Source organism: Bufo bufo, chromosome 3, assembly GCF_905171765.1.
Source record: "Bufo bufo chromosome 3, aBufBuf1.1, whole genome shotgun sequence".
Classification (NCBI taxonomy): Eukaryota; Metazoa; Chordata; class Amphibia; order Anura; family Bufonidae; genus Bufo; species Bufo bufo.
This window is the reverse complement of record NC_053391.1, coordinates 416,401,085-416,426,132: the sequence shown is the minus strand read 5'-3', so window position 1 is coordinate 416,426,132 and position 25,048 is coordinate 416,401,085. Positions and strand designations below refer to the sequence as shown.

The 25,048-nt window shown below is 42.8% G+C and overlaps 1 protein-coding gene across 2 annotated transcripts in view; it reads right to left on the bottom strand.

Moving 5' to 3' along the window:
• The window catches only part of CBLB (Cbl proto-oncogene B), a 155,971-nt gene that overhangs the window by 60,938 nt on the left and 69,985 nt on the right, over nucleotides 1-25,048 (bottom strand). For both annotated transcript variants that reach the window (XM_040424917.1, XM_040424918.1), the window contains exons 3-6: nucleotides 17,209-17,355; nucleotides 11,032-11,188; nucleotides 7,361-7,482; nucleotides 7,106-7,243 (exon numbers count right to left, since the gene is read on the bottom strand). In XM_040424917.1, the coding sequence (XP_040280851.1) occupies nucleotides 7,106-7,243; nucleotides 7,361-7,482; nucleotides 11,032-11,188; nucleotides 17,209-17,355 (564 nt within the window). The remainder of the gene's footprint in view (nucleotides 1-7,105; nucleotides 7,244-7,360; nucleotides 7,483-11,031; nucleotides 11,189-17,208; nucleotides 17,356-25,048) is intronic.

The following is a 25,048-nucleotide window of genomic DNA, read 5'->3' as shown; positions in this document are numbered from 1 at the left end:
ATGGAGCAGGAGACAGTAATGGGGCACAGGCGCACAGCGGGCGAACGGAGCGGCGCCCAGGAATAATAGTAAGTGCAGGGACATCCCTGGGCACCGCTCTGTGTAGCCTGCTACTTAAAGTCCGGACCCATATAAAGCCCTATCATTGGTGGTGCAGTGCGCCCTCCCCTCCTCCGCCCCTCTCTCCGCTCATTGGTGGCAGCGGCAGCACAGGGGGAGGGAGAGACTGCTTCCTTCTCCCCTGTGCTGCTGAGGGAACATGAGCGCGCCGACAGCAGCGCGCTTATGTTCAGAGATACTAGACTGCGCAGAAGCGCAGGCCAGTATCGAAAAAAATGGAAATCCTGGTATCTTATCGATACCGGGACAAAAGTATCGATTGGGTATCGAAATTTCGATACCCGCAACAACCCTATGACCAACACAACTTAAAAGGGGTCATCCACAATTTTAATACTGGTGGCCTATATCGACAGGATAGGTCATGAATATTAGATCAGCAGGGGTCTAACACCCCACACCCCCGTTGAATGCATGTTTTCTCATTTGTAGAGATGTCACAAAGTAATTACAAGATAGGTCATCAATATCAGATTGACGGGGGCCGACTCTGTTTCAGGAAAAATGCAGTGCTAGCGCAAGCATTGCATTCTCTTCGCTGTTTACCTGCTAGCCATCGGCGTTGCGGCAGCAAGCATGTGTAATTACAGCTCCTCCGTTCCACTCACTTGAATGGAATGGGAGTGCAACAACTGCTCTCTCCTATTCAAGTGAATGGAACAGAGGAGCTGTAATTACACCTACTCGCTGCTGCAATGCCGATGGCTAGCAAGTAAACAGTTGATCGGCGGGGGTGTCAGAAATTTGACCCTCACTGATCTGATATTGATTATCTATCCTGAGGATAGGTAAGCTATATCGGAAACTGGACAACCCCTTTAAGGCCATTTAACAGGGGCTGATGCATAGACAATTTTTATGGACAAACCAAACATTCTTGATAATCGCCTGATCATTGGCAGAGACAATAGCTGTATGGGGATAAATGATAGCTATTGCAATTGCTCATCCCCATACAGATTCATTGTTTGCCAGCATTAGATTCCCGTTTACACAGGAGGATATTGTGCCGCTAAAGATTTTATATTCTACACAAAAAGAGGAGATCACCAGATGAACCAACGTTTGCTCGTTAGTTTGTGCTCAGGCAATTACTGGGAACGAGAGCTGGTACAAGTGTTCATCCCTGATGATTGCCCGATCCTCCGCCCATGTGAAAGGGCCTTTAGACATATGTGGGATTTGTACTATTTTTAGGGACAATCTACCTCTCAGGCTCTATTTGGGTCAGACATTTAACTATTTAGCTATAAAAACACAAATTTGTATGCATTTATAGAAAAGTTGCAAGATGCCTATGACTGTAAAGTGCTGGGTTGCACTTTCACTATACTTCCATGTTTGCAGGGAAAAAGGATATGGTTTATCAGATTTTACATGCGAAAAAACTAATAGAATCCAGCCATTTTGACCTTTATCGTACTATTATAGATGTTAACTGCTTGGCAAGAAACCTGACCCTGAGAAAGCATTTCTCCTCTACCATCACAGATCGTGCTATGGAAGCGGCCTTTGGCGATATCCCATGTGGGGAGGCAACACAGGACACTAATTTATTATCAGATCATAGTGTGTCTGATGTCTCTGAACTTGTTCAGATCTCCTCATTGCAGGGCATGTATCGAGGGCCAGATACTACACCATTGCAGAATACCTCTACAGGTTTTAAAACATCCAATACAAATTTCTATCCCATTCAGTCGAGATCTGTTGCCCTCGATAGATTCCAGGAACTAGTGGAGAAAGATCTCTGTTCTTTGAAAAATCATATTAGACATAAAAGTCATAATAAGAATTTATCTAGAGAAGAATATGCAGCTCTAGTGAATCTATCAAAGATGAAGGATGTGGTTATACGTAGGGCTGATAAGGGGGGAGCAGTGGTGTTGCTTGATAGTGAGGTTTATAAAATGCAAATTAACAGTATGTTGAAAGCTAAAAATACCTATTCACTACTGGCAACTAACCCCCTCTCCCACTATCAGACTAAGGCCGAATGCAGGAGCGCACGGCGTCATTGGTTGCTATGACGCCGTGCGCTTCATGCCGCTGCACTACAGTAATACACTCGTATAGATCAAACAAGTGTATTACTGTAGTTCAGCGGCGGCATGAAGCGCATGGCGTCATAGCAACCAATGACGCTGTGCGCTCCTGCTGTCAGAAGGAATCCAGGCTGGGAATTTATATATGTGGAACAAACGAGCACACTTATTTTTCATGCTCTCCCTAAGGTGCACAAGGAGGGCTTATCTCCACCATTAAAGAGGTTCTGCACTTTGTTTTAACTGATGATCTATCCTCTGGATAGATCATCAGCTTCTGATCGGCGGGGGTCCGAAACTTGGGACCGCCGCCGATCAGCTGTTTGAGAAGGCAGCGGCGCTCCAGTAACGCTGCGGCCTTCTCACTGTTTACCGCCGGCCCACTGACATCACGACTAGTATCAACCAGCGTGGGCTGGGCTAAGCTCCATTCAAGTGAACAGACCTTAGCCCCGCCCATGCTTGTTGATACTAGTCGTGACGTCAGTGGGCCGGTGGTAAACAGTGAGAAGGCTGCGGCGCTACTGGAGCGCCGCTGCCTTCTCAAACAGCTGATCGGCGGCGGTCCCAAGTTTCGGACCCCCGCCGATCAGAAGCTGATGATCTATCCAGAGGATAGATCATCAGTTAAAACAAAGTGCAGAACCCCTTTAAGACCTATAGTGGCGGGGATAGGGTCATACTCCAAACGACTTTCGGAGTGGGTCGATTCCCTGCTACAACCCCTTGTGCCTCTTATACCTGGATATCTTAAAGACACATGTAGCGTCCTCCAGAATTTTCACCAGTTTAGATGGCAAAGAGAATATATGTGGGTTACTGCCGATATTACTTCGCTATATAGTAACATTCCACACCATTTGGCAATTTCAGCTTTAAAATGGTTTTTGGATATGTATAGCAATTACACCCTGGAACTCCGTGATTTTCTTTGTACTTGTACAGATTTTTTACTTAAACATAATTTTTTTATGTTTAATGGTTTATATTATTTACAATTATCCGGAGTTTACATCTGTGAAATGGTATGGGCGTTTCATCGATGACATGTTGTGGCTATGGCAGGGGGATGCAGAGGATTTGATGTCATTTGTGGAGTATTTAAACATTTGTGTTCCCTCTATCAAACTCTCCATGGTCAGTGATTTTTCTTCATTTGTATTTTTGGATCTCTCTTTGCGGGGAGATCCAAAGGATCATATAATCTATACTTGTACACACCGGAAAAATCACTGCGGGGAATACCTTGCTCCATACATCATCCTGCCATCCCCCTCATGTAGCTACGAATATTCCCAGAGGGGAAATGCTGAGGGCTGGACGTAATTGTTCTACCCTTGATCTCTTTTCAAGGGAGGCCTCTGACATCTCAGTAAGATTGCAGACTAGGGGATATTCAGTGGAGAATATCCGTACAGCTAGGGAACGTGCTAGAGAAGTAGATAGGAATTCTCTTGTGTTTACTCAGACCTAAAGCATTAAACAAATTAATAGAAGAAAATATAAGAAAAGAAAACGAAATTGAGTTTATGCACGGGGTCTGAGTGAACCGTGACCTGTCACAAATTACAGTGATGAATATCCCCTTATCTGTAAGTATTTTACGCAAACACTTCCCAGTTATAGGTCATGATGAGGGTTGGGGAGATGTTGCTCTTATATGTCAGTAAGCAAAAATATTGTATCCACGTCCAATGGCAGTATACATGAATTGCGACAATATATAAATTGCCTACGGAATATGTTGTATATGTCATCACCTGCCGAAATTGCGCGCTGCAATATGTGGGATGCACTACGAATCAGCTAAAGGTTAGAATACGGAAACATTGAAGTGACGTCCCGCATGTTTCAACTCGCAATGTGTCAGCAGCCACTTTACATTTTGCGTCTGTTCACAAAGGCGATACCTCTGCGTTTTCTGTGCAGGGTATTGAAAGAGTAACCACACCGATCAGGGGGGGGGGGGAGATCGTAGACAGAAACTTTTTAGCAGGGAAACTTATTGGATGTTTAATCTTGGAACGTGTATAGCGAAGGGATTGAATAAGAAGCATGATTTAACCTTGCAATATAAATAATATTTCTTATCTGTACTGAGCCCTCGTTCCCACTTTGCGGATTCTCCTCCCTCCTGCTGAATCCTATTTACCGTCGGGTGTGGATCCCCGGTGGTGGGGATTATTCAATCAAGTGGGTGTTTCATGTCAGTGTATAAAACCTAGGTTTTTAAGTCTGTTTGTTTGTCTTGATGAAGGGCTAAGATGTAATAGCCCGAAACGCGTCACAGCAATTTGTCCTGTTTGATGTCTGGATTTTATGGAAGTCGATTAAAAGCTAATTTTACGTGGAGCTGGATTCTATTAGTTTTTTCGCAGTCCGCACCTGACCGAGTCCAGGTCTGATTTTCCGTGCTCCATTGGGAGGTTGCAGGTGATTTTCCTTCACTTAATCATCAGATTTTACATGCCTTTGTCAAAAGTGTGAAAAGAGCACTGAAAGGGTTAATACTGCATTATCTACAAGTATATCCAATGCTATAGATCAAACAGACTGCAAGTCTACAGATGATCCAAAAACAAGTCAAATATGGCATCAGTTACACTCTGAAGAGAAGCAGTCTGTCACTTCAGACGCCAAGTACAATTTATTTCACATTGTGATAAAATCTTTGATATTTCTGCTACATTGTACATGATCGGGACCTTTTCCAACCAGGAAATGGAATGATTATTTTTTGCGATAAACTATGTTAGCTTCCACTTTCAACAGTTTAAGTTAAAAAAAAAAAAAAAAAAAAAAAAATATGACCATTATTTCTAAACCAAGCAGAAACAAGATCACTGTAAACTGCTGTGTGTATAGCAAAGCCGATCAGGAAACCTTTACTCCACCACGGTCTATTAACATCAGTGACTTATCCTTTGCTGTGAATGGATGAATAGTACTCCAGGTGGATCTGTCCACACATCCGCAATAATGGGTCCGCATCCATTCCGCAAATTGCGGAACGGGTGCGGACCCATTGATTCTCTATGGGGAAGGAATGAATGCACTATGTGCTCTCCGCTTCCGCATTTCCGGAGAGCGCGGCCCCGATCTTCCGGTCCACCGGCTCCCGAAAAAAAAATAGAACATGTTCTATTCTTGTCCGCAATTGCGGACAAAAATAGAACATGTTCTATTCTTGTCCGCAATTGCGGACAAGAATAGGCATTTCTATGGGGGTGCTGGCCGGGTGTATTGCGGATCCGCAATGCACCACGGATGTGTGAATGGACCCTAAACCAGAGCACAGTGAGAAGAAAGTGGAGTATGAGGGTCATTTACTTATAATCTCAGGTTCTTGATGGCCAACTTAAAAACCTATGAAAAGTGACGTGATCTGTAAATCTGCACAAGGTTTCTGCAAATTTGACACCCCTGGTTGGCTGGTATACTTTAGAAAAGTTAAAAACAGGGACATGCATAAGGAACAGCTATGACGGGGCCAAATTGTCATGGTTAGACTGGGTTAGGTTTTCAGAGGTGTTCCTGGTATCCCGTGGTTAGTACCTTCCAATATTTGGTCCAGGAAAGGACAACAGTGAACTGGCAACAGGGTTTTGGCTATATTGGGAGTGAAAGCTAGGTTGTCAGGTTGCTCTTGATGTCAATGGGTCCCGCAATCTGCAAGATGTGGCCAAAGATATGGACACACCCTATTTTATGAGGTGTGGAGATATGGACCTGGAAGAACATAGAAGGGCTTCTGTGACTTCTTATCTCTGACCTTACAAACACCGATTATAGCTCAAATTCTTACTGATAAAAATGTGGCTTAAATAAGTCTTTATGACCTTTTAGTAATTTATAGATAAGGGTTATTAGATGACGCACATAAAGTAAAGTACCATTCACACGTCTAGAAAAACAGTTAACCCTTTTTTGACAGAACGGCTCAATATTGTTAATAAAGACCAATTGAAAAAACGATTTTTTAGCCCAAAATGAGTAAAATGCAATCATTAAAAAAAAAAATGCCCTGAAGGTGTACATACATTTTAACAATTTTAAAAAGGGCAGATTAAAACATTTCGAAACTAATGTCTAACTTAAAATGGGCTTTCTGGATTATGACTTATGGTATGTCCTTGGGATAAGGGTACTTTCACACTAGTGTTTTTCTTTTCCGGTATTGAGTTCCGTCCTAGGGGCTCAATACCGGAAAAAAACTGATCAGTTTTTTCCTAATGCGTTCTGAATGTAGAGCATTCCGTTCAGGATGTCTTCAGTTCAGTCCCTCTTACGGTGTTTGGGCCAGAGAAAATACCTACTATAGGACTCGGACGGATCTGTTCTGCAGGCCATAGACTTCTATTATGACGGAATAAATAACGGAATGCCTCTAAAGGCAATCCATCATGGACTTGCGTTATGATCCATGATAACGGAATCCGTAACGCGATTCAGTACATACCACGACACGAACCGAAAACTAAATTTCAAAATATGAAATTTTCTCATCCCTAATTATAACTACTGGTGTACTACAAGGGAATATTATAAATACTGGGGCAACTGCAGGGTGACATTATTAGTGCAGGGGCAATACAGGGGCACATAACTACTGCGGGGCACTACGGGGGGGACATTATAAATACTGGGGTAATGCAAGAGAGCATTATAACTATTAGGGCACTAAGATGGACATTATAAGTACTAGGGCAAGACAGTGAGACATTAAGTACTGGGGGAAATATTGAGGGATGCTACAACTACTGGGGGCACTACAGGGTGGGGGATGGCACTATAACCACTGGGGACACTACATATTTCACACTCACCACACAGTAAATGGGCCTGTGTGGTGTCTGTTTTAAAATGCTAGGGCTGAATTTCCGTACCAGTCTGGTCAGTATACAAACTATTATTTCACGCATTTCACACAAAGTACTTACAATCCTTCTCGACTGCCATCAATCAGAGCTTGAAACAAGGGTTTGTTATGAGGTATTGTCTGTAGGATATTCCCATCACTAGTCACATAGCCAATAGCCCACTGTCCCAGTCTTGTGCAACTTAACCTAAAAATGTAACTGAGAGGTAGAAAAAGTAAAATACAATTGAAAGCAAAATATAGAAAGCGTAAATGCATATATCTGCATGCAATAAAAAAAAGAAAAAGACAAAAGGGAGAGAAAAAAATGGTTTACCTTCCTGGCTTACTGCTGTACTTCTGTAAACGTGCCTTGACTTCATCATAGGTTAAAAAAGCCATATAGCCTGGATGAGTCACTGCTAAAAAGTTCCAGTTCCTTAGTATGGAGCCCCAGGGCTGAGGGGAAGAAAAAAATAAATAAAAAAAAAAATAAATGTAAAAAAAATAAATAAAAAGACACCATAGGATTCATCTTCAAACATTTCTAATGTGTGTGCAGTATGATAGAGATGTTGGATATTTTATGATTAAACCTTGGGTTGAAGAAAATGGAGGCATTGCCTTACTAATAGTTTTCACAAAAGGGTTTGTACAGGATTAAAAAAAACATGACTGACTTCTAGAAACAGTGCCACACTTTTACACAGGTTGTGTCTGGTATTGCAGCTCCATTGAAATGAAGGCACTATAAACACGACAACTGGAATCTGATCGGTTTCTATGTGCACACATCTGCCCCTTCTTTGACTGAACCCCAGATGAGCGCTTCTGATCTGAAATTTTCTGGGGATGCACTATAGTTTCCACCTTCCATTTATTGAATTTTTGTCAATTGCAGCATATCTGTGAAGGGTGTCTCTCTAGATCAGAGCCACGTGTTAAGTACATTGCAACCTAAAACTTGGCAGATCAATCTCTGCCCTGTTCGGTGACCTGGTCTGAGACTCTACTGAATGGGGTGTATTTCCGTTTCTTGACACGAGTGACCTACTGCCAACAAAGAACAACCTTTTTCGGAGATATCCGCCATCAGTCGGTGGTCTTGCATAGCAAATGCCTGCCATCATCTTTCATTTACCGCAAAGTATACTGGACTACAGCTTCACTAAAAATCAAGGACTACTGCACTTTTAAAGTATACCAATGTATACCAACTAAATGTAAATCAGCCACTTCCGAGTCCCTCCGAATCCCCCTGGCTGGGAGGACATTGTTTTAACTGGCTGTTACCAGCAGAGGGCAGCACATTGCAGGAGTGGTCATTCTGGGAGCAATAAGTGGTACCCGGCTCTGTAATGGAGGGGCTGAGTATTAGATTATTAACACATCAGTGAGGATTGAAGGTACTAGGTGAACAGTTGGGCACTGAAGACGCCATACATCTGGGCTACAAACGACACAATAACATAGTGCACCATTTGATACTATAAGGGGGCACTCTCCAGCAAAGTGTGCACAGTTTCTGGGCACCGTACTGCACTATGTACTCAAGAACCATGTGGCATTTTGCAATAAATTCATATAGAAATAAGAGAATAGCCAAAATACACTTCGGTGCACACAGATGAATGCCTGTAGGTCTACACTAACTATGGTAGGTAACCAAGCATACAAAATTCATATTTTAAATATTATTAAACAAAGTGATAATTCTGAAAATATCCAGTTTGACCACAGCATGCAGATTGGCAAAAAATAAAATAAAAAATCATATTCTAGGTGACGGTTTAATGTCTGGATGAAAAAGACATGGGGTCCTTTATCAAAATGGTGTAACGTAGAACTGGCTTAGTTGCCCATAGCAACCCTATCAGAGTCCACCTTTCATTTTTCACAAGCTCCTTAAGAAAATGAATGGTGGAATCTGATTGGTTGCTATGGGGAACTAGCCAGTTCTACTTTACACCAGTTTGATAAATGACCCCATATCTTCCACATTTTACAGCGCAAAACTTTAAAAAAGTGTTCCTTTTAGCAGAAAGCCCTTAAATCAGCTTAGTGGAATCGCTGGTCAAGAAGTGTTTTAAGAGGAACAAGCCGGCGGTATGTGGATTTAGAAGAAATTCATTTAACACCGCTTTTGTCATGATGGCCTCAAAGGTGGATTATCTTTTTTATCTCCACTGCAGAAAGACTTGAGCTAAAACACCAACTAAATCAGTCAGTGTATTCCGAGAACGATCCACAGTTCTCTCCCCACAGTGGTCTGAAACGCTGGAACTAATTATAGAGATGCTCCTTCACTGAAGGGAGGTGGACGGGGGGGTTCTACTGGTGCGAATCTAATAGGCCAGTGGGAGCACGCCTAGCTTATCACAGGGTTATGTTTAGGCAAAAACACAGCTTTATTCCTTTCCCAGTAATTCATGGCTGATACCTCCATTCAGGAAGAGGAAGACTACTATGACGACCAACGTACCCCATCACTGGCAATTTTGAGGCTTATTCTATTATTTAAAGTAAAAAACATGGCTCAGGTTTTCGCAGATGCAATCGAAAAACGACTGCCATTCATTTTATCGCACATCCTACATTCACAGTTTGAAAAAGTTTTGTTCAATGGCTCCATCAAACAAGGCACATACCGGAAATTGTCCTGATTATTATTGACCTTTATAAGTCCTACTTACCTTAGTGAACCCCTGCTGGTAACTACTTCCTGATGCCTCTCAATACACAGGAAATGACCGTGCAGCCAGCTACTAGCGGTAGCAGCGACTCGCTTCATCCGGCGATCAGCTGATCAGTCATCTCCTGTACATCAGAAGGACCTGAAAGCAAAGTTTGGCCCTTTTAAGAACAATCTCTTTAAGGGGAATCAATCACCAGCGACCTCCCTATAAAACTGTTCGTATAGACACATAGCTGTGGTTCACCTGATTGAAATGCTGTTTTTCTTTTGCTGATCAGAGGCTCCGTTCCTGAGAAACATGTAGAATCCAATGTGGAAGTGGCATGTGGTTTGTACTGGAGTCCAGGCCCATTCACTTGAATGGGACTAGCTGCGCCTAGGCCATGTGACCGGCCTCGGAAGAGGCTGCAACCTCTTCAAACAACTGATCAGCAGAGTAGGTTATCAATATCTTACACCAGGAAAACCCCTTTAAGGATAAATTCATAAAACTTCTTAGGTAAACTTTGTAAGGCTATGAAAACCCACTGTTACAATGGAAAAGGGAAACGAGTAGTAATCAGTATGTAATAGAATCTAAATTAATGGAAACCACATGCCACTTCCACATTTGATTCTACATGTTTCAATATTACTAACTTATGTTGTTCTGCCTTGAAGTAACTGAAAAACATGACAAATATGTTTAACGCAAAGTTCCACTTTCGATGTCACTTTAGCGCTTCTATTTAACAATATACCATTTTGCTTTGGCCAATTCCTTTTTGTTAGGATTCCCTGTCATCCATTTGTTTTCCTGGAGACCCTTCTATCAGCTGAAATCAACAGGCCGAGTTTACATCACTGTTTAGCGTTCCGTTCTTCTGATCGGTCAGAACAACAGAAAAAGAAAAAAACTGATCAGTTATTTTGAGCATCAGTTATGATCAGTTTGAGTCTCTTCCATCAAAGAGAAGAGGTATTTTTGACCGGAGAAAAAGTACTGTCAGCAGAGAAAACGTCCTGCAAAAAGTGACACAAACTGATCACAACTGAGGCTCAACATAATGGATCCTTTTTTTTATTTTTATGTTCTTCTGATTACGGGAAGAAGAACGAGATGCTAAACAGTGATGTAAACTCAGCCTAAACCTGGCAGGGATTGAGTATTTGCAGTGCTAGGACATTGGAAAAAAAATGGAGCAATTTAGGTGAGAGATGGAACTTCATTTTTCACCAGAGAACCAGTTAGATCTTCCAAAGAAAGGCAGAATGGGACAATCACCAAGAGAAAAATGCAAGCTATCAAGTATTATTTAATGATCTCAACTCACCTGAAATAGTCTTGTAAAAATATCAAACTCAAATACAGATATGTAATCATTACATGTCAAGTCAATGGTGGACTTAAGAGCCATTGCTTCTAAGCCAGATGTGATTTGATGAACTTCATGAAGGCACTGTCTGAAGACTTTCCAGGGCACAATGGTTCTGTCAGTGTAAGGAAAATAAATTAAAAACAATATCTATTACACTCCTAGATAAGAAAAATAAATGAAATAAAAAAAAATTATATATATATATATATATATATATATATATATATATACACACACACACATACATATACACACACACAGGTCCTTCTCAAAAAATTAGCATATTGTGATAAAGTTCATTATTTTCTGTAATGTACTGATAAACATTAGACTTTCATATATTTTAGATTCATTACACACAACTGAAGTAGTTCAAGCCTTTTCTTGTTTTAATATTGATGATTTTGGCATACAGCTCATGAAAACCCCAAATTCCTATCTCAAAAAATTAGCATATCATGAAAAGGTTCTCTAAACGAGCTATTAACCTAATCATCTGAATCAACTAATTAACTCTAAACACCTGCAAAAGATTCCTGAGGCTTTTAAAAACTCCCAGCCTGGTTCATTACTCAAAACCGCAATCATGGTACGACTGCCGACCTGACTGTTGTCCAGAAGGCCATCATTGACACCCTCAAGCAAGAGGGTAAGACACAGAAAGAAATTTCTGAACGAATAGGCTGTTCCCAGAGTGCTGTATCAAGGCACCTCAGTGGGAAGTCTGTGGGAAGGAAAAAGTGTGGCAGAAAACGCTGCACAACGAGAAGAGGTGACCGGACCCTGAGGAAGATTGTGGAGAAGGACCGATTCCAGACCTTGGGGGACCTGCGGAAGCCACCGTGTACAGGCGTGTGCAGGAAATGGGCTACAGGTGCCGCATTCCCCAGGTCAAGCCACTTTTGAACCAGAAACAGCGGCAGAAGCGCCTGACCTGGGCTACAGAGAAGCAGCACTGGACTGTTGCTCAGTGGTCCAAAGTACTTTTTTCGGATGAAAGCAAATTTTGCATGTCATTCGGAAATCAAGGTGCCAGAGTCTGGAGGAAGACTGGGGAGAGGGAAATGCCAAAATGCCTGAAGTCCAGTGTCAAGTACCCACAGTCAGTGATGGTCTGGGGTGCCATGTCAGCTGCTGGTGTTGGTCCACTGTGTTTTATCAAGGGCAGGGTCAATGCAGCTAGCTATCAGGAGATTTTGGAGCACTTCATGCTTCCATCTGCTGAAAAGCTTTATGGAGATGAAGATTTCATTTTTCAGCACGACCTGGCACCTGATCACAGTGCCAAAACCACTGGTTTACTGACCATGGTATTACTGTGCTCAATTGGTCTGCCAACTCTCCTGACCTGAACCCCATAGAGAATCTGTGGGATATTGGGAAGAGAAAGTTGAGAGACGCAAGACCCAACACTCTGGATGAGCTTAAGGCCGCTATCGAAGCATCCTGGGCCTCCATAACACCTCAGCAGTGCCACAGGCTGATTGCCTCCATGCCACGCCGCATTGAAGCAGTCATTTTTGCAAAAGGATTCCCGACCAAGTATTGAGTGCATAACTGAACTTAATTATTTGAAGGTTGACTTTTTTTTGTATTAAAAACACTTTTCTTTTATTGGTCGGATGAAATATGCTATTTTTTGGAGATAGGAATTTTGGGTTTTCATGAGCTGTATGCCAAAATCATCAATATTAAAACAAGAAAAGGCTTGAACTACTTCAGTTGTGTGTAATGAATCTAAAATATATGAAAGTCTAATGTTTATCAGTACATTACAGAAAATAATGAACTTTATCACAATATGCTAATTTTTTGAGAAGGACCTGTATATGTATGTATGTATGTGTGTATGTATGTATGTGTGTGTATATTATATATATATATATATATATATATATATATATATATATATATATACACACACATACATACATACACACACACACACACTTTCAAGTTCAAAGTTTACAAGAAAAAATGCTCTGGAAAGGAGTGGTAGCAGGACTAGGCACCTCACCTAATCAGGGCCGGCGCTTCCATATAGGCAAGTGGGGCAATTGCCCCCGGGCCCCCAAAGCCTTAGGGGCCCCCAAGCCCACCACACGACACGGGCGCTGGCCCGCAACTAACTATATTTTCGTGGCGGCAAGTGGGGGCAGCGGCAGCGGGACAGTCACATAGAGAGATGAGCGCTTCCATTGTGGAAGCGCTCATCTCCATAGTCATCTGTATCGCCCTCCTCAGGACAGCGATACAGATGGCTGTGCTGTGGGGCAGGGGAGGGAGAGGTGTGTCCCTTCCCTGTTCCTCTGATAGGCTGCCGGCACGTCATTGCGCCCTCTGAGTCGTACAGCGCGGGACACAGGCCGGAAGAGGCTTGCATCGCATCGCTGTGTGATGGAGGTAAGTATAAGTGTTTTTTTATATGTGTACAATACTGGTGGCTACTGGCACATGATGGGGGGGCCTCTGGGTACTGGCACATGATATGAGTGGGGGCCTCTGGCTACTGGCACATGATATGAGGGGGGGCCTCTGGCTACTGGCACATGATATGAGGGGGGGGCCTCTGGCTACTGGCACATGATATGAGGGGGGGGCCTCTGGCTACTGGCACATGATATGAGGGGGGGGGCCTCTGGCTACTGGCACATGATATGAGGGGGGGGCCTCTGGCTACTGGCACATGATATGAGGGGGGGGGGCCTCTGGCTACTGGCACATGATATGAGGGGGGGGCCTCTGGCTACTGGCACATGATATGGGGGGGGGGGGCCTCTGGCTACTGGCACATGATATGGGGGGGGCTCTGGCTACTGGCACATGATATGGGGGGGCTCTGGCTACTGGCACATGATATGAGGGGGGGGCCTCTGGCTACTGGCACATGATATGAGGGGGGGGCCTCTGGCTACTGGCACATGATATGAGGGGGGGGGGGGCCTCTGGCTACTGGCACATGATATGGGGGGGGGCTCTGGCTACTGGCACATGATATGGGGGGGCTCTGGCTACTGGCACATGATATGGGGGGGCTCTGGCTACTGGCACATGATATGGGGGGCTCTGGCTACTGGCACATGATGGGGGGGCTCTGGCTACTGGCACATGATATGGGGGGGGCTCTTATTACTGGCACATGATGGGGGGGCTCTTATTACTGGCACATGATTGGGGGGCATCTATGGGGGCACATTTTACTGGCACATGATTGGGGGCATCTATGGGAGCACATTTTACTGGCACATTATTGGGGACATCTATGGAGGCACTTATTAATGGCACATTATTGGGGCACTTTTTACTGGCACATTATTGGGTTGCACTATGGGAGCACTTCTTACTGGCACATTATTGGTGGGCACTATAGGGGCATCTACTGAGGCCACAAAGAAAGGGTATTTTATATGGGGGCTCTGTATAGGGGCATTTTATACTGGGACACATTATGGTGGGTACTATGGGGAAGGGGGGAGAGGAGTACTATGGGGTCATCTACTGGGGCATTTTATACTGGTACATTATGGGGGCACTAGAAGGGAGAGAAGCACTATGGGGGCACTATATAGGGGTATTTTATACTGGAACATTATGGGGGCACTAAGGGGACACCGGTCATCTATTGCCTACATCTGGGCTCCTATTCCTGGAGGGTCTCGATTGAGGGACGCTAAATTGAAAATCTCCATTGTGAGACACTGCTGCTGGAGTATTGTTCTCCACTTCGACTGACGAACCAGACAGAAGTCATACTGGCTGGGGAAACGTAACGTTGGGATTTGTGTTTTTTTTTTTCTGTTGTTTTCTTTAGTGTGTCTGTTATGTTATATACTATTGGTTAATGAGGATAGGGGCATACAGGGAGAGTCAGATTAGGCACGAGGACAGGGAACCTCTACCTTTAAGGGGTGTCCCTGGGCTGAGCTTAATTAGGGTCACGGAGGGATTCATGTAGGATAGGATTTCACTTACTATTGGACATTACGTCTCTGAGCTGCACTAATATTACGGCCTCCGGACCATCCTGGTTAACAGTAATGTTAAATATCTACCTGATTGCTTCATTCACCAGTGTTGGTTCCCAACCTGGCTATTGAGAAGTACACCCACTGACATCTCAGCAAACCGTTAAGTTCTATACCTACTGATATCTCAGCAAACCGTGAGTAACCACAAAACCTTTTTTCAGTATTTCAGCAACGCGTGTGAATTTTCATAGTATTCAGCAAACCATGTATAACCGCAGAATATATGTCAAGTCAATTGACCATATTGCATTACTGTTTTTTATGATGGCCCCACCAATACAGGTCATCATTGAGCTATAATTGTCGTTTATTGTATCGTAAATGATTCCTCAGCCGTCTTCCATATACATGTCAAGGATTCCTTTTCTGGATGTTGTCACATTACTACCAGTTTACCCCTTTGTCTCATTGACTATAGTATTGTATTCTTGCTGACTCTCCTGTTATGTGTAGTCCGGCTGTAGGCCAGATTTTAGTTTATTATTAATAAAAGGTATATTTTAATTGGGAAGGTGTTCTAGTGCATGATAATTATTCTTCCCTCACTATATTTACTGCAAAGCGGTTTTTTGATGTGGTTAGACACTATGGGGACATTAGCTCAACTGGGGGCATTACATGCTATGTAACCCTTACAGTTCTGGAATGTATTGGATAACACTGGCAGCATATGCTGCCAGTGTTATCCAATACATTCCAGAACTGTAAGGGTTACATAGCATCATAAATCCATATAATGCTATGTGACCCCCCGCAGCAACTGGGATGTCAGGCCGGTAGCTGCATTGCGGACGCTCGCTGCGGGAGTAACGCTCGTCTGCAAGGGGCCTTAGAGAACGTACAGGTCAGTGATCACAACGCTCTTGTGTACGCAAAGGTCTAATGGGAATCTTAGCTGGCATCTGCATGAAGTGGGGGGCAATGAGCACAGATTCCAGTTATGAGAATTACCAAACTGCTAAGGTTCACAGTTCTGGTAAAAGTTTAGTGCTGGTGTTTGACATTTTTGCATGCTCAAAAGAGTAAATAGACCATCACAAAGGCTCTCGCACAAAGAACTTCATCCCTAAGTTCACATGGTGAATTCATAGAGGCACTACTTTTATGAAGCATTAGCTAATGACATCATGTCCTTGGTGTGATAAACAGGAAAACCTCAGAAATGCTTTAATGAACCACAACAATCATGGTCGAGAAGCTGCTGACGTCAGACTCACGGACAAATTGCATTTTCACGTCAGCATTTCCCCCCTTAAAGGGCTTCTGTCACCCCGCAAAAGTCTTTTTTTTTTTTTTGGATAGTTACATTCCTTATAGCGCGATATAGGAGAATATAATGGTATTACTTACTTTCATGCGGCCGTTTTCTTTAGAAAACGAAGTTTTATAATATGTAAATGCGGTCTCTACCAGCAAGTAGGGCGTCTACTTGCTGGTAGCCGCAGCAGAAAACCGCCCCCTCGCCGTGTTGATTGACAGGGCCAGCCGTGATCTCCTCCTCCGGCCGGCCCTGTCAGTAGTTCAAAATCGCGCGCCTCTGTTCAATCGGCGCAGGCGCTCTGAGATGAGGAGGCTCGTCTCCTCAGAACTCCCTCAGTGCGCCTGCGCCGATGACGTCTTCTCTTTCGGTGATGTCAATCGGCGCAGGCGCACTGAGGGAGTTCTGAGGAGACGAGCCTCCTCATCTCAGAGCGCCTGCGCCGATTGAACAGAGGCGCGCGATTTTTGAACTACTGACAGGGCCGGCGGAGGAGATCACGGCTGGCCCTGTCAATCAACACGGCGATGGGGCGGTTTTCTGCTGCGGGCTACCAGCAAGTAGACGCCCTACTTGCTGGTAGAGACCGCATTTACATATTATAAAACTTTGTTTTCTAAAGAAACGGCGCATGAAAGTAAGTAATACCATTATATTCTCCTATATCGCGCTATAAGGAATGTAACTATCAAAAAAAAAATAATGACTTTTGCGGGGTGACAGAAGCCCTTTAAATGCTTGCAGGTACCATTAGCAATGTGTTCTTTAAATACATAATGTACTCTTTGTATAAATAAATTTAAAAAAAACGTCCGCTATAGACTGCACTCATTCCATGACACTTACTTCTCTCCAAAAAACTTCCTCCAGAACTCTGCAGCATCTGCTTTGGTGATACGGAAGGTATCCCCTTGAAACTGTCCATTGGGAAATATTGCCTTTATTTCTGCCAACATATGGCTAAATATTAAGGACAGCTTTGTCAGGTTTCTCCTGCAGGGAAGAGAAAGGAAAATCTATGTTAAGGGTCACATACCAGCTTTACACATGCAGAAATGAGACACACATTTTCAGTCTAGTACGAACAGCTTCCTTGCTTCTAGCAAGGTCTGTAGGGTCATTTCATATTTAGAAATACAGATAGTAATACACATATTAATCGTCACAAATGTCCTTGTCACAATCTTCAGCATTCCAACACTAAAGCAGAGGACGGTATTAAGTTCTCCCATAGCTCTGTACATAAGCCAATTAGACAAAGATTACAGCCGGTATTCCGGACGGACTTTAAATCAGAATTAGGAAAGAATGTTTGGGGGCACATACATGCACGAACTATGAACATACATTTAAATGCAAAACCACGTAAGGCATTTGGAAGCAAAGTTCTGTCCAAATAGGATTGCTTGCAGCACTGTAGTGCTCTTGGGACTACCTGCAGGAGCGCAGCTGTGATGGTGGCACTTCTGCACGGGCAGGACTGGGCAACTGATTTATCTTCAACAAATAGCCCATTCTCTTCAATATATTAATGTATGATCTTGTAGAAGGCTTGCATAGTAAAATCTAAATTTTCGCAGATGACACTAAACTGTGTAAAGTAATTTACACTGAAGAGGACAGTATACTACTACAGAGGGATCTGGATAGATTGGAGGCTTGGGCAGATAGGTGGCAGATGAGGTTTAACACTGACAAATGTAAAGTTATCACATGGAAGGAAATAAGGCTACTTTCACACTTGCGTTGTTCTTTTCCCGGCATAGAGTTCCGTCACAGGGGCTCTATACCGGAAAAGAACTGATCAGGTATGTCCCCATGCATTCTGAATGGAGAGTAAATCCGTTCAGTTTGCATCAGGATGTCTTCAGTTCAGTCGTTTTGACTGATCAGGCAAAAGAGAAAACCGTAGCATGCTACGGTTTTATCTCCGGCTAAAAAAACTGAAGACTTGCCTGAATGCCGGATCAGGCATTTTTTCCCATAGGAATGTATTAGTGCCGGATCCGGCATTCAGAATACCGGAATGCCGGATCCGTCCTTCCGGTAATGCGCATGCGCAGACTGAAAAAAAGGTGAAAAAATAAATGCCGGATCCGTTTTTTGGCCGGATGACACCGGAAAGACGGATCCGGCATTTCAATGCATTTTTTTCGACTGATCAGGCATTTATAAGACTGATCAGGATCTGATCAGTCTTACTAATGCCATCAGTTAGCATACATTTTGCCTGATCCGGCAGGCAGTTCCGGCGACGGAACTGCTTGCCGGATCGCTCTGCCGCAAGTGTGAAAGTAGCCTAATGCAAGTCACCGTAACTACTAATTGGTAAAACACTCGGTAACACTGACATGGAAAAGGATCTAGGAATTTTACTGGACAGCAAACTAAGCTGCAAAAAAACAGTGTCAGGCAGCTGCTGCCAAGGCCAATAAGATAATGGGTTGCATCAAAAGGGGCATAAATGCCCGTGATAAGAACATAGTCCTACCACTTTACAAATCACTAGTCAGACCACACATAGAGTACTGTGTACAGTTCTGGGCTCCAGTGAACAAGGCAGACATAGTAGAGCTGGAGGGGGTCCAGAGGAGGGCAACTAAAGTAATAACTGGAATGGGGCAACTACAGTACCCTGAAAGATTATCAAAATTAGGGTTATTCACGACTAAGGGGAGATATAATTACTATGTATAAATATATCAGGGGGCAGTACAGAGATCTATCCCATCATCTATTTATCCCCAGGACTGTGACGAGGGGACATCCTCTGCGTCTGGAGGAAAGAAGGTTTGTACACAAACATAGAAAAGGATTCTTTACGGTAAGAGCAGTGAGACTATGGAACTCTCTGCCTGAGGAGGTGGTGAAGGCGAGTACAATAAAGGAATTCAAGAGGGGCCTGGATGTAATTCTGGAGCGTAATAATATTACTGGCTATAACTACTAGAGAGGGGTCGTTGATCCTGGGAGTTATTCTGATTGCCTGATTGGAGTCAGGGAGGAATTTTTTCCCCTAACATGAGGAAAATTGACTTCTACCTCATGCTCAACCAGCAAAACAGCTAATATTATTTTGCAGACTTTATTATATTGTAAAACAGTTTAACATAGGGTATGTTTAACTTACCAGAATACCCCTTTAAATTAATTAAAATGTCAAACATATTTACTTTTATGTTTTACTATTTATACCCAATAAAAGCACTTTTGATTGACAAAAAAAATGGGGTTTCAGTACTATGATTTCACAATAATGCCTGAGGCTACAGTCATGGAAGGATGGGGCACTTCTGTTATGGACACCACTCAGGGGCTGTGATCACTACCGAGGGTGGCATCTAAGGCTACTTTCACACTAGCGTTGTTTTAATCCGGCGTTCAATTCAGACACCGGAACTGCCCGCCGGATCCGGAAAAACGCGTGAAAACGGATTACATTTGAATCCTGATCAGGATTTTGATCACAATGAAAAAATGCATTGGAAAAAACGGATCCGCCATTTATGGACTTTAACTTTTTTTTCACATTTTTCGGGTTTAACATGCAAAAGCCGGATCCGTTTTGACTGAACACACAGCGCCGGATCCGGCGTTAATGCAAGTCAATGGGAAAAAGACCGGATCCAGCGTTCAGTCAAAGTGTTCAGGCTTTTTGGCCGGAGGTAAAAATACTGCATGCTACGTTTTTCTGAAAAGCCTGATCAGTCAAAAAGACTGAACTGAAGACATCCTGATGCATCCTGAAGGACTGACTCTCCATTCAGAATGCATGGGGATAAAACTGATCAGTTCTTTTCCGGATTTGAGCCACTAGGACGGAACTCAGCGCCGGAAAAGAAAAACGCTAGTGTGAAAGTACCCTAAGTGGTTCTTTCTGATTCTGGCCATTGCATCAGCTATACTTTACAACTGAACCCTGCTGACACCATGTCTATACTATCACTGTGCTGTGATAGTATAAGTCGTTCGTGCCAATAACCCACTAACTTATGCCTCATTCACACTTCAGTGTTTGGTCAGTTATTTCTATCAGTGATTTTGAGCCAAAATCGGATGTGGCTCTAAACACAGAAGAGGTGCAGATCTTTCCCTTATACCTTATCTCTGTGGAGGCTCCGATCCTGGTTTTGGCTCACAATCACTGATGGAAATCACTGACCAAAACACTGACATGTGAATGAGGCTTTATATATACACTATTAAGACGCAGGGAAAAAAGGGGTTAACAGGGTTATCCTGGAAATAATATTGATTAGCTATCCTCTTAATAGGTCTTCAATATCAGAACGGCTGGGGGTCGGGGGTCCGCAGCCCTCCGTGAGGGCCGCAGCCTCTTTGTAGGCCATGTGACATCACCGTACGTCAGTCACGCGGCCTGTTTGCAGCTCAGCCGCTATACTGCGTACAGCGCTGTGTTTGGCAAGCTGCTGGTAGTCGGCAGTGATCACCAAAGCGGCTCTCTAAAGCAGCTGATCAGTGTTGGACCCCTGATGTGATAATGATGACCTATCCTAAGGATAGGTTATGATTATCATTTCCCGGAAAACCCTTTTAACTACTGTAGTCAAGCCATTATAAAAAAAGACTTGAGATTAATCAATTTAGTTTTAAACGAAATCTACAGTGTTGCAAGTCAAATATGACATATCCGGCTTGTGATCTCTACAGTAACCTTCACTAATTTGTATAACCCCCTGTCAGTTATTCCTAGGAGTTACCACCTTTATGTAGAAGTACAAACATACTGAAGGCCCCTACCAGCAATGACACATTCACATACCACTTCCTGACATAGTGTACTTTTTAAGTGACAACATGTTCTTTAGATCTTGTGTTTGTCTGCTTCCTTTACATTACAAAATATCATTTACACAGAGATTCATTCCGCTACTGGTACTTGAAGAAAAAAGTTAGACATTACCAATACACGTGGTCATTGTTGTATGGGGGTTTCTATGGGCCAAAACATGGCTTTGGTCATTCAAGGAACTGTACCGTATATGATATTTGTAACAGGACATGAGAAACTGCAATTTCTCATGTCCTTTGTAACATTTTCTTTTTATTGAAAGTTTTTCATATATTAGGCATAATCATTTCTTATGACAAAATATATTTCATTCCAGCTGTATGCATATAACAGACATTGTACAGTTAGTTAATATTCCAGAAAGGACCGTAGTCTTTATTGACAAATCTAGAGTCTGAGAATTAAATCATGAGATACATAGCATTAGTCTTCATGCATGGTATCTGTAATATTTGATTTTACATAGATGATGTAAATACGTGTATATTGTATGCCTTTTAATATATCTAACAAAGATAACTGGGGGGAGGGTAGGAGATAAACTTAGGGTAAGGGGCGTATCAGGGCTCGTTTTGCGAGCTTGGCTTGTCTGTCTTTATGTATAATATCAAGAGATAATTATAGAAACTTTAAGATAGTCATTTTTAATAAATGTGTTCCAAATATCCCAAGTTGTGTGATAATGATGTAGCTTGTCTTCTCTCAGTAGTCTTGATTTCTCAAGATTGTGTAGTAAGTGCATTTCATTCAACCATTCTTGAATTGAGGGGGGTGATTTTTCTTTCCATAATCTAGGGATTATAAGTTTAGCAGCATTGAGGATATGTAACGTGAGGGGATGTTTAATGTTGGAGGAGCGATGATCGAAAACGCTAAAGAAAAGTAGCCTGGGTGGGATTTCAGTGCATGTATTGAAGATGTGACCTAGAATAGCAGTAATATTTCTCCAACACACTTTCATGCATTTACAGTATATTTTGTCATAAGAAATGATTATGCCTAATATATGAAAAACTTTCAATAAAAAGAAAATGTTACAAAGGACATGAGAAATTGCAGTTTATGGAGCCTGAACCCTGATAATTCTATTTAGTGATCAGTCCAAATTTGAATGAATCCTCAGAAAATAGGCTATCTAAAGTCATAACGCTCTCCAACTCCATAATCCATGTGCCTATTAGTAAGAGGGCAGGTTAAAGGTGGAATCTGGTTGTTATGGGCAGTTTTCCTACACCAGCTTTGATACATCTCCCCCTATGCGTCTATGGAGAGCTTTGCTTGCATGGTTTTCATGGGTCCACCAGGGACAGTGGAGGACAGGACAAAAACTTTCCATCACCAAAAGCCCTGTCTAGGTTACAGATGAAGGCAGAGAGCAATTGACAATCTGTTGTTTGTACTTATGAGGTTGTACACCTGAACGACAGGCTTTACCGACTAACCACGAAAGACTAGTCTTTCAGAAGAAAAAAAAAAAAGGCTATAAAGTTTTATTTTCCTACAAAACTTTAAATCTCTCTCATTTATGTAGGAAAGCATATGGAGTACATGTACAGAAAATAAAATAAAAAAAACACTTGTGCCTTTGAGCCAGATCTCCCTCCTAGTGGCACTGTAAATTGTATGTAGAAATACGGCATTCTCAATTATGGCTTCAAACTTGGCGACTTCTTTTCAAATGCGAATGAACAACGTGGGGCTTTGCGAGACGTAGGTGTTCGTTTCTTGAAGCACACTGGCATACTGGATGCCAGTAGCAATTATATTAAGAGGAGCTCCACAGGGGAAGAAACTATTATTAGGACCTGCAGGTTTCTTCTCTGGAAGCTGGTTTAAGTTAATTACATTTTAATTGAAAGAGAAGGTGGCTACACGTGCGGGAAAGCAACAGAAATGCTCCAATTGTAGTCGGAAATAGGACTACTATGCAAAACTCGGGCAAAGAAAGCTCAGGCTGTGGGCACATAAAAAAAGAGTCAAATAATTGAGCAAGGGCATTAATGCAATGAGCGGCTGAAAAGGCCAGGACAGCAGGGGAGAGTTTGAAGAGAACTAATACCCCGGATAATATTACTAGTTTGAAGAGATCGGTATATATTTGAATTGCAAATTCATCAACATTTCCACAAAGAGCCGCTTCCTCTGGGCATCTCAGAAAGATGATGTAGGAGGGTGGGCTCGCTTGTTTGCCTATTTCGAACCCTAGCAAACCCTGCCACCCGAATCCTAGAGGGACACCCTAGAGAAAATTTCCCCCTGCTGACTCTGCGAGTGCCTGAAAGAATACATATACGGAGCTGAAAGCAAACCGCCACACAGTGTAGTGACTGTGCCATGGTACTGCAGTTGAGCTCCCATTCAACGAGCGAGAGCTGAGATGCAGTAAACCAGAACCGAAAATAACACAGAATACTCAGCTGCCTTTTGTTCACCGCTTACCTGCTCGCCATCACAACCGCAGAGGGGAAGAGGGGTAACTACAACTCCTCCGTCCCTTTCACTTCAATGGAGCAGCTCTTTCCTATTCAAGTGAATAGAGATGGAGGAGGATAGGTCATCAATAGAATAAAAAAAAAATAATAAGTTGACAAACCCATTAAGTGTTACCCCTTTATAATTATGTACAGACATACAGCAACCAGTCCACCTTTTTTTTGTTTTTAGTTTTCCTACATAAAGTTGTAGTAAAAAATAAAATAAAATGACTTTCAGTCACAGCAAGTTAGATTTCTCCAAATAAAAGTAACGCTGCATTTTTTACGGCATTCCCGACAAGTTGGGTTTCGATGGTAATCGGGTCACATTGACTTCCAGAGGGGTATGTACGGTAAGTGATCGTATCGTTCATCTCATCCAGAAGTGTGTATTGCAAACAGAACTCATATTTACAGGTCAACAGACAGGAGATTGTTTAGTGAGAAACGGGAAGGATGGCAGCACAAATATTTTTCTTTCCGTGGTTGCTTTAGGGCAAGGCACTGGCCTGTTTACCGACATACCTATACTACTTAGTCTTCAAACCTGATAAGGCTGGAATCACACAAGGGAATTCTTGAGCCAAACCAGCAGGGTATCCAAAAGGAAAGATACCTATAAGGAATGATAGATACACGGAAAAAAGAAAAAAAGCCAGTGGAGCTCCAAGTGTTAAGAAGGAAAATGAGAAATAAATAAAATAATAGGTATGTATAGCTAATAAAGGCTTACAGGGCCATCCTGAAGGTATTGAAAAAGGTGTACAACCAATTGAAGTGGTGGAGATAAGAGATTAGAATGTTTTTACATTTGGAAATAGACCGTCGTGCGTGTTTACTCACTTCACCAGGGGGGGTGGAGCAAGATAAACTCAAGACACTTGACGCCAGACCCCCCCCTCGCCGAGATCGCCTGTAGAATGTTAGTTCACCTTGTAGTTCTATGGATTGATGACCCGATGGATTTCAGACATGGCACAAGTTAATTTTTATTGTGTTAGCTCGACATGTTTCGGGGAAAATAAAAACCCCTTCCTCAGGAGCATATTGCAATACAGGTAAACAAGTGATTAAACAGCGATTTATATATAGTCACATTAGGGAGGGCGGTGGTGGACAGCTTCCTCCCGATCACATGACCCGGAACAGGAAGTGCGTTTCACCCGTGGAACGCATACCCAACCGATTCCACTCCATTATTCTTGAATCATCAATTAGACACAAGTAAACACATGGATCAATATAATCAATATAACAGGCTTCAGGGCCTGTATAAGCGCATCGGAAGTTGACTTCCGGTCACCTGATGTCGGAGGCCGGACATGCGTTCCACTGGAGAGAGTTTTGGATACAGCAGTGCATGGCGGTGAATAATTCCCCAAAAAATCTAATTATCATC